The 15,496-nt window shown below is 56.1% G+C and overlaps 4 protein-coding genes across 4 annotated transcripts; 3 read left to right on the forward strand and 1 right to left on the reverse strand.

Moving 5' to 3' along the window:
* Positions 1-764: 764 nt before the first annotated feature.
* Positions 765-1,235, forward strand: LTHEOB_5487 (High mobility group HMG1/HMG2; the record flags this gene model as incomplete). Its single annotated transcript, XM_035514637.1, has 4 exons — positions 765-831; positions 881-976; positions 1,029-1,153; positions 1,203-1,235. The coding sequence occupies 4 exons, from the start codon at positions 765-767 to the stop codon at positions 1,233-1,235; spliced, it is 321 nt and encodes a 106-aa protein (XP_035373777.1).
* Positions 1,236-3,769: 2,534 nt separating this feature from the next.
* On the reverse strand, positions 3,770-5,320 carry LTHEOB_5488 (Hydroxymethylglutaryl-synthase; the record flags this gene model as incomplete). The annotated part of the gene is made up of 4 exons (XM_035514638.1): positions 3,770-3,907; positions 3,961-4,248; positions 4,304-5,103; positions 5,164-5,320. 4 exons carry the CDS (start codon positions 5,318-5,320, stop codon positions 3,770-3,772), a joined length of 1,383 nt encoding a protein of 460 aa, XP_035373778.1.
* A 4,459-nt stretch (positions 5,321-9,779) lies between these two features.
* LTHEOB_5489 (uncharacterized protein) lies at positions 9,780-12,243 on the forward strand (the record flags this gene model as incomplete). Its single annotated transcript, XM_035514639.1, has 3 exons — positions 9,780-10,962; positions 11,029-11,086; positions 11,145-12,243. 3 exons carry the CDS (start codon positions 9,780-9,782, stop codon positions 12,241-12,243), a joined length of 2,340 nt encoding a protein of 779 aa, XP_035373779.1.
* Positions 12,244-13,816: 1,573 nt separating this feature from the next.
* On the forward strand, positions 13,817-14,915 carry LTHEOB_5490 (uncharacterized protein; the record flags this gene model as incomplete). Its single annotated transcript, XM_035514641.1, has 3 exons — positions 13,817-13,985; positions 14,057-14,707; positions 14,785-14,915. 3 exons carry the CDS (start codon positions 13,817-13,819, stop codon positions 14,913-14,915), a joined length of 951 nt encoding a protein of 316 aa, XP_035373780.1.
* Positions 14,916-15,496: the final 581 nt, after the last annotated feature.

The following is a 15,496-nucleotide window of genomic DNA, read 5'->3' on the forward strand; positions in this document are numbered from 1 at the left end:
GTGTTGTGGTGGAGCACGTGACCGCGGCCTAGGCTGTGATTACGCCAGGCTCACTAAAAACTGGCCGCGAGTCCCGCCCTCCCTCCTCCCATACTGCGCAGCAGCTCTCACCCTCTCTCTACAGCGCCCATACAATCCGTCGAGACACGTCCCCCCACGAGTAAGTATCGCTTGCGCAGTGCAGCCTCGCACCCGCCCGCCCACCGCAACCACAACGCACGCTTTTTTACGCGTTTTTCTCGCACTTCTGCGCGACACTGCTCTCGTTCTGCCCATTTTTGACCTTCATTCGTGACTGCTTCGAGTGCTCTCGCCGTCATCTCGCCATCACCGCTGCCTCCCAGCACCCCATACTAACGAGCTGCGCAGGCGCCCTCCATCTCCACACCCTCACCCTCACCGCTCCAATTCGTCTTGTAAGTGCATCCAGCTCCTCTTGCGACGCGTCTGCTTCCAACTTGTTGTTCTGCGCTGTTTCTGCGACCGCGCCCGCAATGCGCCCGCCATGCACGCGCACGCCAGCAACCCTCTGCACCCACAACAACAGCTCCATTCACCACCACCACCTTCCTGCACCGTCGCTGCAGCTCTGCAGTCGGTCGCACACCCTTGCACCCGTCACCTGACGCGTTTGCACGCCGAAATCTGCACCCACGCTCCCGCGCGACTATTTCAAGCGCGCCCCATCCGCCTCGTCCATCAACAGCTCACCTCTGCACATCGCGCTGACCACGCCGCCTCGCAGCTTGACAACCACCGCGACAATGCCCAAGGAGAAGACCACCTCCCGCAAGACCAAGGCCGCCAAGGCTGACGGCAAGAAGAAGAAGGGTACGCCTGCCCGCACCTGCGCCTCGCGCCAGTAGCTGACACCGTCCAGATCCCAACGCGCCCAAGCGTGGCCTCTCTGCCTACATGTTCTTCGCCAACGACATGCGCGATAAGGTTCGCGAGGAGAACCCCGGCATCAAGTTCGGTACGTTGACGTGCTCCCCTACACCCGATGCACCTACTCACAAGCCGTGCAGGTGAGGTCGGCAAGATCCTGGGTGAGAAGTGGAAGGCTCTTTCCGACAAGCAGCGCGCTCCCTATGAGGCCAAGGCTGCCAACGACAAGAAGCGTTACGAGGACGAGAAGGCTGCCTACAATGCCGTATGTATCCCGCTCCCCGAGCTCCTTGACGCGATGCTGACCAGTGCAGGGCGGCGATGACGAGGACGAGGCATCGGAGTAAAGCTCCTGCACCGTCAGTCTCCTGATGTTTCGTCTACTCCTATTTGAGTCAGCCTCTTTCCGCGGTCCTTTTCGCTGTTTTGCTCTGTGGCGTTGGCAGGGCGAGGCAGGGTCGTGCGGTTTCTCATAATCGGGTGAGCCGCGTTTTGCATCACAACTACTGGTATTCCTGCTTGCTTGCGAGGCGCGTCTTGGGCAGTTCATTCTCTCGGGACGGGCGGTCGGTTTTCGCTGGGATAACGATGCTGGGGGAATCTAAACGTGCAAAAGCATGAGGGTCACCACTGGCCAAGCGAGCTCATTCTTACGGATGAGCGTGCGATGAGAGCGGCTTTCTTGCTAGGCGATTAACGCCATTAGCTGCAGTCACAGGTCAGCGACGACGAACTAGAAACGATGATCCTCTTACTGGTTTCCTTCCCTCGAGTTCAATGTATACTAGAAGCTCTTCTGCTATGGAACGAGATAATTTCCTATTACGGCTCTTGGCTTTCGTCATCCTGTGTTTAGCTCCCGGGGTCTTCGCAGCCCCCCGCCTCGCGGGATCAGCGGCTACGGGAATCTGGATTCTCAGTCGTCCATTCAGCCTCCTCCTTTAGATCTGCGCATTGCCTTTCGGAGCGACGGTGCCTGGAGATCATTAGCTATCTCTCCAAGGGTAGCCATGACGGCTCGTGTGGCCTTGGGCATCCATGCTTGATGATTGCAGCGACACGCCCATCCGCTTGCATCGATAAACTTTCCTCCCACTCGTTTCGGCCCCAAGCGATGCGGCATGTTGCTGTAGCGCGCAGAGCAAGCCGCCCGTCCGTGTGCGCGCCATCTCCCAATCGGCCTATTATGAACGTAGGCAGCCGCTGTCCTGCATCCGCATGCTTTGCCACTGTGACACCCATCTCCGTCCGGTTCTCCTCCCGCTTGCCGGGATCGCTAGCTCTCCGCTGACTTCCGGAACCGCTTTGATTGGCCCGCCGCCACGCGTCCTGATGTACTTAAGGGCCGCTGGTGTCTTCATTTGCGGTGTGACTGCGGTCGCGGCTAGCTCTTCCTTTGGCAAGGGGTATTAAGTGAAAGTCGAACACCTTTCCGTCTAACAATAGAAACACATCGAAACACTTCTGGATCCTCATCTTATCCCGCATCTTTCTCATACCACATCGTAGCTGCTGACAAGTCAAGGATCGCTGCCAGTGATCCCGTTCTATCACGAAGTTTGCTGGCATTTTTGATGCTTACGCCACTAGCCAACACGATCTTTAGCCTCTGGTCCTCGTACCTATAGTAGTGCAGGGTGCGAGTGAACACGGTGATGAGAATCCCATGCCACTCTCCACCTTTTCTACCAGGATCACAGGGTGAAATTTCCTAAAAGGGGGGTTTCGTAGTGTGATTGTCGCAGATATTGCAGTCACGTCTGCCAAATGCCTTGGCTTTCTATTCGTTCGCTTTTTGTCCTTCCTAACTTTGTCCAACCATAAACCGCTCGCAATGTACATCAACACGGCTGCATCCCATCACACAACATCATCACGCGGTCACGTTAAACATTTCTTAGCACTGTGGTGATAAAATGGGTCCATCATCCAGTGTCAAACACTAAAAGTCTCGGTAAGCCGAAATGATGACAGCGACTGCTACAACGTAGACACTGCTAGTGTACCCAATACTTTGTCTCCATCTTCTCCATCTGGTTAACTCGAGCCTTACGCCTCGCCTGCGACAAGAGCATTTTCGATCGTAGTCCCTCTCTCCACTCCCATGCATACTCTTCTACTTACCTAGACGAACTGTTCTCTTATGCGATGAACTGCCTTACGCTAAGCGGGAGGGGCAAGATGGATAGTAGTACAAGTGACAAGGTATCTATTTTAACAGGGTAGCACATCTAATGATGGTGATGAGAGTGATAGCCAATGTTGAGAAAAAAGGATGCAGGATGCAGGATGCAGACTATTGTGGGACTCTGCATTCTCGCCTGATTGTCAGTCGCCACTGGTGTTGAATCACGACGCCCTGCATTGACAGACCACTCGGAAAAAAGAGATGGTGTTTGGGCGGTCTGCACTGTGCATGAGCCCACTTTTTTTTTAATCGATCGCACAAAAGCTGATCTATTGTTCTGGTCTAGTGAAATCGTCAAAATCAACCCGTTGAAGGTTCTGTTATAGTTACTCTACGTTAAATATCACATTTCTTTAGAAGTTTTCCAACCGAAGCGCCTCGCCGCCCTTGACCGTTGAATAAGTAATAAACCGGGTCGAGCGAGATGCGACGATCTATTATATCGTCATGATCATGCATGTCAAAAAAAAGAAGCCTCCTGTCTGCGGAGGTCGGCGAACGAAAATCGCCGAAGGTATCGTCATCCCAGCTCGTGTTCCATACCCCTCATTTCCCCAAACCCCGCGGGACGAAAGTGTAGCAGTAATGTGCTGAACTATTTACACCCACAAAACTCGCCGAATGTGATGCATCAGAAAAGCGTGTGCGACAGCGGTGTCATGGACCCTGCGGTGTTGTGCGGGAACGCGGAATTTAGGCCTTGATGGCGTACTTCCTGCGGAACATGTCGTCGACCTCCTCGAGGTAGTAGGTGCCGGGGACGATCCTGTCGGTGGAGCCCTTGGGCTTGAAGTTCTTCTGCAGGTGGGCTTCCTCACGGAGAAGGCACATCTGTCGGATCGTTAGCGCTTGCAGTCGTGCGGCATTTTTTCCCCGGAACTCACATCATCGTAGACCTGCGGGGGAACGACCTCACGCGCATCCAGGCGCTTCTGCAGGTCAACCTTCTCAGCGATCTCCTTGACGCTGCCCTTGATCTTGACCGAAAGCAGCGAGGCAGCGAGACCACTGCCGTAGCTGAAGATACCGATGCGCTTGCCCTGGAGTTCGTCCGAGGAAACATTGCTGAGCAAGCTGACGAGACCGCCCCAGACACTGCCGCTGTACATGTTACCGCACATGGTGGGAACCTGGATGCTGGGCTGGACACGGCTCGCGAAGCGCTTCTTGGTCTGGCAGGGATCAGCCGACTTGACACGTGCACAATTCTACGAGCGGGGAACTTACCAGAGCCATGAAAGTCTTCTCGACGGTCTTGTCAGTGATGGAGGTCGTGTAGTCGAGGTTCAGGAGCTCCTCAGGAACCTCGGCGAAGATGGGGTTCTTGGGGTCCTTGAGGTAGTCGTTGTACAGCAGGCGGGCGTACGACTTGCTGACGAGCTTGCACGTGGGGGCGTGGAAGGACATGTAGTCGAAGCGGTCGAGCGGGACTTCCTGGGCGGAGGCGGCGCCGTTGGTGCCGTTCGAGTGGCCGTTCGCCTGGGCAGCGAGCTTCTCCTCGCGAGCGTTGTAGGCCTTGTAGCAGGCATCAACGGCCTCGGTGTAGCAGCGGATGGAGAAGTGGCCGTCGACGTAGGGGTACTCGCTGGTCAGGTCAGGCTTGTAGAAGTCGTAGACGTGGGTCATGTAAGTGCCGCGGAGACCGGGCTCGAAGACCACGGGCGCGTCAGGGCCAATGAGCATGGCAACGCAGCCAGCGCCGCCGGTCGGGCGGGCGTTGCCCTTCTTGTAGAGGGCAATGTCGCCAGCAACGACGATGGCGTCGCGGCCATCCCAGGCCGAGGACTCGACCCAGTTGATGGAGTTGAAGACGGCGTTGGTGCCGCCGTAGCAGGCGTTAACGGTGTCGACGCCCTCAATGTTGGTGTTGCCCGACTCAGCGAAAAGCTGCATCAGCACCGACTTGACCGACTTGGACTTGTCGAGAAGCGTCTCGGTGCCGACCTCCAAGCGACCGATGTTCTTGGGGTCGACATTGTACTTCTTGAGCAGCGAGGAAACGGTGGTGAGGGCCAGCGAGTAGATGTCTGGTACACTACGCGGTTAACACTGCGAACGGAGGACGTTGCACACGGGGTGGCGCATACCTTCCCGGTCGTCGCAGAAGCTCATCTTAGTCTGGCCCAGGCCGATAGTGTACTTCCCCTGGCCGACGCCATCGAACTTCTCGAGCTCTGCCTGGTCGACGCACTGGGCGGGGAAGTAGAGCTCGACGGCCTTGATGCCAATGTTTTGGGGAGCCATTGTGACGGAGGGGCGTGCAGCGAAGGGCAACTGGGCAGAGGGAAGAGAGCAAGCGGGAGGGCGAAGAGGGTTGAGAGACGGCGACGTGGAAAGCTCAACGGTCCCTGTTGATATTCTTTCATGACGGCCCCCTGCCACTTGAAATTGGACTAAACGCGAAGCAGCCTAGACCAGGCACGATAAGGGCCTATCAGCCACACCGCTTCGAGCGACACCTGGCCGGCACACCTGGCTCGACAGCGCGGCCTCTGTGCCACTGCTGCACACGCAAGCCCTCTGGTCAGCGAGCATAAATGCAGGCACCCGCCGTGCGCCGTCGCTGAGGTCACCGCGCTGCTGCTGCCTGCGCGAAATGAGCCCATCCTCGCAGACACAGCCTTCGCTTGCGCATCCCTCGCCCATGATTCCGCCATCCTCGACCGCGGGCCTCATTTGCCCCAACCCGCCGGGCTGCCCACTGGCGGCGCGCCGCTCCCCGCCATCATACGAGGCCAGTCCCGTTATCGGAAAAAAGATCTAATCAGTTCTGCGCAGCTGGCGCGCCTTTTCCTGCGCGACCCCACCACCCTCCACGCCACCACCAACTTTTTACGTGAAGCGACGGCATCTTGCGGACCAACCCGCTGCCGCGTCCGAATCGTCCGCCGGCTGCCCGATCGTGCTGGATCTTATCTCCGATCACCAGCTTACTATTGTCCCCGGCTTGCCCTGCTTTCTTTATGCTTAGGGCTTCGCGTAGTAGCCCTGGCATGCACCTCTTCCATTCAGTGACCACTCAGCTCACTCGACTCTCGCTTCAGCCGCCCTTTTTTCTTCCCATTTTCGGCCCTACTGCATTCCTGACTGTCATAATTTTTTCGTTGCCTTTTTGCCTCCCACCCCCGCACTCGTTTCGAGAACAGCCCTCCTTCCGACTCCGGTGTGCTGATGCCGATCTCGTCATCAAGGCATCTGACTTCATGCAGACTGCGCACATAAATCTACGGACCCCTCGGTATCCGCGGCTGCCGACAAGAAAATATTTTCACGCGCAACTCCAGAAGAGTCCAATCCCCCGTCGAAACTGTTCGATGCCATTTCTTTTCATGGATTTGTTCTTTTTGAAGTATTAGAAGCAAAGACGATGCCTCTACAGCTTGAAAACGTTCATACTATGCAGCAGAAAATGCTGCCCCCGAATGAGACTCAAAATGAAAAGGTATCACACCCACTTAACATCCGCTCCCGAGGAGCTGAACTGGAGGCACTCATGTGCCTCTGTATTTTGATATCCCGCAGTTGCACCTCCATGGTTTCCTCAACACCCCAGAACGTTCAGGGCTATCATTCTGCGTACAGCGCTCAGACAGGGTCATGTCCTTCCACAGCCCACCATCTAATAATTTCTCTCGTTGGTGGCTGTCGACGCGTGTCTGCTGATCTTGACTGACTCGTGGTCAACTATTTTTCGGGTGTACCGCCTACCCACATTTTTCTAGCTGACCACGAAAGCAACGATTGGCAGGAGCAGTGCATCTTCCATCTAACACAGCTACCCATCAGATCGATCGGCAACGATCGACAGCGATAGGTATCCTCAAACTTTCTGTCTCGAAGCAATCAAAGGTGATCGATTTCCCTATGCTAGCTCACGTCTGGCCGCTGTATTCCTCAGCTTTTTCATGGACTAGGCGTTCCGAAACGACACCGGTTCACTTTGTATTACGACAAGCCCGGGGAATTGAACTTCTTGTCCGAATGCATTTGTTCACATATGTCGCATCAATGTCCGGTGGATGTTTAGGCTGCCCTTCTATTGCTATGCTATTGAAAACGATCTCAAACTCGCTCGAGAAGAGGGATTCCTTGGGGGTAAACGTATAGTCCGAGCCGGCGCATCGTCCATGCTTTCCCATGGTATGCTGACATGAGAATATCCGCTCACGTGGAACAGTGCTGCTACTTCACAAAGATCATGCGCAGGGAATCCAGAGATTCATTCCTCTACGTCTACAAGAGATGCTGCACTCATTCAGTTGGGCTGGCGATGCACATGTTCCGGAGCTGGTCGTAGATGTAAGTTCCAAAAAGTACACAAGAAAATCCAATTGAAGTCCTCAACTTCCACGAGTTGAGTATGATGTGTTTGGTGGGAAAGTATTCTACAACTCAGTCTGGGCTGGTTGAAATTTCTACAGCTGTCAATACTCGATGAAAGAGGTCTTGCTTGCAGATATCACCGTCACGACCAGCTGGATGCGAGCCGCCAGAAATTAATCGCAACTCCCCGCTCCTCCAGCTTTCCTCAAGAAATGTGCTCCTGCAGGGTCCCGACACTTTAGCACTTTGGTTCTGTGTTTCATTCCTCGACCTTGCGGAAGCTGTTCGGTCCAATTGGGCTTCATTATTGACGTCGGGAAGGCCTCCGATTTGCATTCAGTGCAACCGACTTGCAGCGAAACATTACACAGAACCAGTGACAGGTTCCAGTGTAACACTCGGCAGAATTTGCAATGCCTTGGAAAGTCTGGGGTAGCACACAAGACGTTCGTCGAACAGTACGCATCCATCAGAAGGATACATAGGCAAGTAGCGTTTCGCTAGATCATCGGAAAACCGGCATTCGCTACCGACTTATCTGCGCTCATTGATCTACAGTCAAGCTGAACGTTTTGGTAAGATCACTCGCGGTGTTCCGGCACCTCTGTTAGGGAAGTTCCGAGCAAGACGAGTATGGCGCTGAAGACGAACAACGGCCAGGTTCATTTCATTTTATCAGCGGCTCGCGGAACCTGGTTACTCGTCGAAAACAATCCCTCGTTGCTGATTCGCGGCGGTATCGGCGGTCAATGGCAAGAGCAGCTTCCTCTGAGTCGCAATTACAACAGCGGCATCCTTCCGCAGTGGCCCCCATCAGACGCTGCATCGCATGAGCAGCAGTCACAGACGCTCCAATTTGAGCGCGAACTATTGTGTCTCGGGCACTGACAGGACGATCGCAACGCCTAGGCCTCTTCCCAGAGTTCCGGCTAAAGGTCTTAGCTCTGGGCTCGCGGGAGTGCTTGAGCGACTTTCTCAAGTCCGCTGCGTGCAAAAAGCGTCCAACATTTCATGTAGGTATACGCTCAGAGTTTCTGACCCAGAGAGGCACAGGCGGATACGAGGCAGCTGTCGGGCGAAGGACCCATCGGAAGCGTGCCGCCTCGAGTTTCGCGTGTAGCGCATGGTCCCACGGAGATCAGTACGGACCACTTCAAGTGACGAGAGGGGCGACTCCACCAGCCGAGGCGAGTGCGGCCGCGAGAGGCGCCGGCCAACTCATGAGTTGGGAAGGCTGTTTATTAAACCGAGCGTGGCTGGGAATAGCGCCTGTGGCAGCGCAGCGCAGGGTAATGATCTCACTGTCAGCAGCACGGATAGGCTTCAGAAATTTGCGAGCTAGGGGGCGGCGAGAGAGTTCCAACCTATGTGACAGCAAGCGCTAGCAGCACGTGACGGCGGCGTTTCAGACTCACGCGTTGGAGTCAGCTAAAGTGTCGCAGCGCAGGTACGGCGGTTACATCGAGTGCGCCTGCGTGGTGCAGAGCGACCGGCACTTGCAGAGCGGAGAGGAGCTTATCGTCAGCACCCTATTCTCGCGCTGCTTAAGCGCTGATCGCCGGGCGCAGCAGAGGCACAGAGGGCCAGCCCAATTATAATCGAAGCGGGTTGGCGGCGCGCGAATGCTGGCAGCGAGCAAGGGGACGCTAAAATCAAGGTTAATCCGGCGGGGTGTTGGCGGCTATGACAGGCACAGAACGGTGATGTCCGCTGGCAGCGAGGGGTGGCTCGCCCTCGCGCGGCAGGACGGCGTTGTCGCCTGCAGGCGGCATCCCTCAGACCAGTGATGCCACACACGCGAGGTGTCAGCCCGCGCCGTGCAACCGTTCGGTGGCGCCGGGCCCTGGACGAGCGCCGCACGCACATCGCCCGGCCCTGACTAAAGGGCCACACAGCGCCGAGGGTACGGCCGGCGCCCGGGAGACGCTCTCGTGGCAACGGGGCGCAACGGGGCGTCACGACGCTGGGTAGTAGAGCGCGAGACATCGCTGGCTGTGCCGCGAAGACGACGCAGACGGCGGTGCTGGCAGCACTGCTGCATAGTGCCCTCGTGGGCAACCCGTTTTGGCACTGTCGGCCGGGCTCACTTTTTCTGTCATGCCCGAAACGCTCTAGTCTGAAATCATGCGCTTCTGCCCAGTGGACCTGGCGTTCCCCGAGCCATGCCGTCCTGACCACCCGGATCTCTCCACTTCGCGACCACATTCATCAACACCAACACCGCCCTCGCCCCCGTCACGAACTCGTGCCTACCCTGCACGCCAGCCCCCCGCCCGCCGCTTTCGTCGTTCCACGCTCTCGATATCACCAACTCGCACAATTCGATCCATCACGGCGCTCTCACGCCCCCGATAAGGAGGCGACTCGCTTGCCGGGCGCAATGGACGGACGCCAGCCGCCCAGCGACGACCACGCGACGCCATCCAATTCTAGGAACCCCAACGTCTTCGACGACGAATATGCCCTCGAACGCGACCAGGACCCGGAGTTTGGCATGGGAGTAGCGGATGGATTTCGGCCCGGAAACGACCATGGAGGCGGTATTGCTGGCAACTCGACGACTGCACTTGACCACAGGGCTTCGATACGGTCGTCAGTACGTCATTCTATCTCGGAAAATTTCCCACTGGACACCAAGGGGCCTCCTCAAGTCGCTCAGCAGCGGAACAGCATATCAAAAGGCGGCCATGCGGCAAGAGGATCTTTCACCATGGCACAGGACGGCCCCAACTCTTCGACTCCCGAGCGAAGCAATACCTATTCTCCTGCCCCTCGCCTGCCACAACTGTCGCACCGTGCCTCCATTGCGTCTACATCGTCATTCGCAACCGAACACGCGTCGCAGAGCGGGTTTGCGGCCAACTCTGGTCCCAGCCACCCCTATGGCATGTACCCTCAGGGCACTGGTCTGGGCCGGTCGGCCAGCGTCACAACAACTTCCACCGCTCAAGGGACATCACGATCGCTCTCGCACCATGGCCCCGCTCATCCGTATGCAATGTATCCCCAAAATGTCTTCGACGACCCTGACGAAATCCGGCCTGCACCCGTGCAAAATCAAATTCCAGTTGGCTTCCCAGGACTTGGTCAAGGCTATCATAGGCAAATCGGGCCCGATGGCGAAGAGCAGGATATCATCGGCCCTGACGGTCACATGGAGCAATTGCCCCCTTACTCGAGATTCCCGGAGGAGGGTCCGACCAAGGCCTCGCTTATGGCAGTGCCGGAGGAGTTCGGTCTTGTTACTGGAACAGAGACGGCGCATACAGCAGCACCAGCGGCCACGTCAGGAGTGGCAGCCGGGGCCGCGGTTGGTAGTCTAGCGGCATCGCCTGTCGGGCCTCATAGTGCTTCAATGTCTCAGGAAGCATTACCGTCGAGCAATTCTAGTATGATGATGCAACCGATGGCCAATGGACAGACAACTCCGCAGTCACAAGAACCATTGCAGTCGCAGGATCGATCTGCATCTGCAGAAGCTCCTTCGAGTACCGGCGCCCCCAACGACAAGAGTTGGAGTGAAAAATCATGGCAGGAAAAGAGGAAGACCAAGATTTTGTGGGGTAAGGTGCCGTTGTGGGTATTTATCACTGCTCTCGTCATCATTGTGATATTGGCAGTGATATTAGGAGTTGTCATTGGCACTTTCATGGCCAAGGGACACATGGACAAGAACAAAGATCGGGGGTAAGTTGGCCCTGGGCGCGTTTGCCCACATCCCTCGTAATGCTGACGCTAACAACAGGCCTTCCATGGTCACGGTGGTTAGTACGGAATCCTTGTTTGATGCTTCGAGCATCCAAGTGATACCCACCGGTCTCCCTGCCTTGCCTGTGGGCAAGTATGCGCTTCCAATCCGCAGCCCTGACGTGTCTAGCAACGAGTGTCTCACGAGCTCGGAGCAAAACGACGCTTGGTCCTGTAACGTGGATGGACCACCTCTTGAGATCAATGTTCGTTCTTATGGGAAGGCCAACTCGTACGCCATGTGGCTGTCGCCCCTGGACAACACCACGGGCGTCAACTACGGAAGCCAAGCACCGAACATTGAGCCTCAAGCACTTAGCCTCGTGACTGACCTTGACAACCCCACGGATGGACCCGCATGGCATTTTCAAACTTTGTATGACAAGATCGTTATCCTGCGACCCGAGGATTTCGCGGCAGGCCAGAAGCTGGTGTCGCGCGATGCGCACAGTTCGAGTTCAGGTGACTACGGCGGTGACGACGGCAGCAGTAGTTACCCACCCTATCCGCCAGATGGCTTCAATATGCCTTCAGGGTTCAGATCTCGTCATCAAGTTGTCGCAGGCGACAAACCATGGTACTGCATCTGGAACTCAACCTTTATCGAGACATTCATCTATGTGGAGCAGAACACGTCGGCAGCCATGTCTACAGGTGTGTCGTCCGGACTGTCTTCAGCAACTAGTTACGCGACGCCTGCACAATCGACTAGCACAGTACCAGCCACCACAACGTATCCTTCGCCGGTCACCATCGTGTCTACAAATACTGCAGCCGCTATTACGACGTCGCCATCGACGGCTCAGCGACGCGATACAGACAGCGACAACATTCAGTGGTATCCACGCATCGTGAAAATTGAGGAACGTCGTACGTCTACGAAGGAACAGGCGTACTGTCAACAAATGCAGCTTCTTGATGACGGACGGATGGTCCCCGTGTTACAAGACGGCCAGACGATCGTGGTGAAGCTGTCCGAGTCAGATCCGGACTATAGCGACTACAAGAGCGGGAGCAGTAGTAAGAGTTCAAAGAGGGCTTTAGACAAGAGAGATGACCCGTCGAATGCTTGTCATTGCCAGTGGTCGTTTATATAGGGAGTGGTTTGTTTTTCTTTTTTTATTGTGAAAAGAGTTTCGTTCATGTTCTTTCATACATTTTACGGCGTCGGCGCAACGAGGATCATGGGAAGCACAGGGATGCATGGCGCTATGGGGCGGCTCGAAAGTGAAGTTTATTTATTATTGTTTGGAATGGTGCGATCCTTTCGGACCACCAAGGATTAAAGAGCGAGGGAAGGCTGCGAACCACACATACTCCGGGCTAGCAAGACGTGTACGTCGAGCCCACATTTTCTGTCTACTTTGATATATCGAGTCATAAATGACGAATAGATGGTCTCTGGGTGGGCAGGCAGCTCCCCCGGCCAAGCTAGTAACAACACGAGAGCGACAGGCACGGTGGGTGCTGAAACATCTGAGCCATCACAACTAATTTCTAGTGTTACGTGGGTAGTTGAAGCTACCGTCCGGGCGCAAATGTAGAATTATTAAATGTACATACATCTACGTCCGGATGGTACTACCTACGTACATAAGTCGGGTGCCTTTGCTCGCGAAGATAATTGCAGAGGATCGTTTCTTTTGGCACCTACGTGACAGGGAGGAATTTACCGGTTTCTCGCCTGCATGCGTCAAAGCGACAGGGCATTTTGCTGTTTTCCTCCCCAAGACCGAGCGCATAAGGTTGATCATGGCTGGATAGGGAGGCGTGGAGCATGCCGGGCAGTGGATTCCTTTAGCATAAACACGGCATATGACGTGACGGTGGCCAGGAATGCGACGGCGGGCGCTATGGCGCTGGGCCCACTAGCGTACCTACGGCTGTTCGCAAGCAATTGTGCGGGTCGTCCAGAGCCGCAAAGCCACGGGCGCGATAAAGTGCGGCGGAACGGCAGGGAGAGCGAGGGGACAGGTATGCTGCCGTGTGCGGGCGTGCGGGTGGAGAGAGCTCTAAATCCGCGACACTCGCGGGCGGCCTGTCCAATGGGCGTGGGTGCGTGCCGTTGCTCGTGGAAACAACACTTGGCTGTGAGAGGGCGACCCCGACGGGCGGCGCCAGCGGGCACGATCGAGCTCCGCCCTCGCTGCTCTCTGTGCACGCGGTCCAGGGCTTACGAGAAGATATACAGCGCATTGCTCACACGGGCGGGTGCTCGTGAGCGATACGGCCTGAGACTACCCCGTATCCAGCGCTAATTTTAGCCATTTTCGCCTTCCGGGCCCGACGGCGATCTTCCAGCGCTGCAACCCCTGCGGGCCATCCGCCTAGAAGCCTTTCGCTCTCTCGACGCCCTCCAGCGCTGCTGCAAAACTCAACACTTGCGGCCCCTATCCATCGCCCGCGCCCCGCTCGTTGCCCGGCCCTCGATCGCTCCTCAGTCATTCGTTTGGAAGGCCTAGCTCCGCCAGAAGCGTCTCCGTCGCGCCGCAGCTAACTGCCACTGATCACCCCAACCTCCCACCGCCTCCACCCAAAACCACACATCACTCCCAGATCCGCGGAGCCCGCCCCCAAAACACAGAAGCCTAATCCACGAGTCACCCCGCCGGCTCCACGACGCGCCCGCGTCCATTGACTCTCCCGCGTCGCCGCCCATCTGTACCCGCCATGCGTCCTCAACAGCTCCTCGCCGCAGCCTTGACGCTGTCATCCCTTTCTGCCGCTTGGCCATGGCCGCCCAACATGGACGACATGAAAGAGGTCATGGGTGTCGAGAACCTGTTCAAGCGCGAAAACTGGTTCTACATCCGTGCCGACGAAACCACCACCAGCGACTGTAAGCTCTACCTCCTCGCGACCGGCAACGTCTATCTCGAGAAGCCACCGATGCTAACTTTCAGGACCCAGCGGCTGCAAAGACCACCGCTGCAAAGACCACCGCAGCAAAGACCGATGCCGCTTCAGACACCGCGTCTGCGTCGGGAAGCGAGAAGACAACGGCAGCTGAAACGGCCTCCAAGACCGACTCCGCCGCCGCAACTACCGGCAGTGGCACTAATACGGCCAAGGAAACGGGCAAGACGACCGGAAAGGAGAGCGGCACGGCCAAGGAAACCGGCAGCACCAAGACGTCGAAGAAGGGGTCGAAGAGCACGTCGTACGACGCCCGTCTGCCGGCGGGCGGCATTTCGATGATCACGCCTGCCGCGACGGATACGTCACAGTACTACAAGATCGGCGACTGGCTGTCGTTCGCGTGGAACTACACGTCACTGTCGGCCACGCCGTCGGCCATCAACGTCCTGGCTAGCTGCAGCTTGAACTCCGAGACGTACACGCTGGCGCAGAATCTGTCCGTGGCCACGACCAACATGGTGTACTGGGACACGGGCGACTACGAGAAGACGGCGACCAAGAGCTTGGTGCAGGCGACGTACACGCTCATCATCTACGATGCCGGTAGCAGCATTTCTGCCACGGCTGCCGCCGGTTACTTGGGAGTTGCGAACACTTTCACCTTTGGCATGTACCGCCCCCAGGAGTACGTCCCGAGACAAGGTTAGTTTTTCCATTCCTTTCCGTTTTCACTCCCCCCAGGTTTGACTCAGGCTTGACGCTAATTCACCGCATCGCAGATTGGACTTGCCCTGGCTGTAACGCTGCCGGCGTCAGTGTCGAGCAGCAGACGGTCCGTTTCCTGTTCGGCACCTTTGCCGTAACCGTCATCAGTTTCACCTGGTTCGTCATCGGCTTCGGCATCATCTAAGCAAGAAATTATGCTTCGGTTTCGTTCCAGCCGCTAGATCAGACGATACTGCGCCGAATGGGGACCTGCAGTCATGGGCATCGATCTGGTTTCTCCTTGGTTTTCCTGACGAGAGCATTGCAACGGGCGTTCACTCAACACAAAAAATGGCTTCTTTTTACCTCGTTTTTATTGATCTTGAAAGCGCAGCGGTTGGCGGCGTGAGGATTTTCGTCACACAGCTGCTTCGATACATATTGACGAAAGCCACGCCGTTTAATACTTGAAACCTTTCTTTTTCTCTACAGTCCTGTCGTATATATTACACTGTTTACTCTGGAGTTTTCCTCAGCACGGGTTTCATACACTCATTTCTTGGCTTTTCTGGGAATTATGATGGGTCGGAAATTTCTCGTTTGGTGGTGCACGTCGTTCAGAATTGATTTAATGGGGAGGAGAGGCGTTTACCTTTTTTATTCCTTTCTTCAAGGAATATATCGAATGGAATGGATGAGAGTGTGATGGTGAATTGAATCGGCATGTGGTCGTACTTGTGTGGATGTGGAGCATGTGTGAAGCAGCGTAATGAGAATGTGAGGGTA

The sequence above is a fragment of the Lasiodiplodia theobromae genome (genome assembly GCF_012971845.1).
Source record: "Lasiodiplodia theobromae strain AM2As chromosome Unknown scaffold_15, whole genome shotgun sequence".
NCBI lineage: Eukaryota > Fungi > Ascomycota > Dothideomycetes > Botryosphaeriales > Botryosphaeriaceae > Lasiodiplodia > Lasiodiplodia theobromae.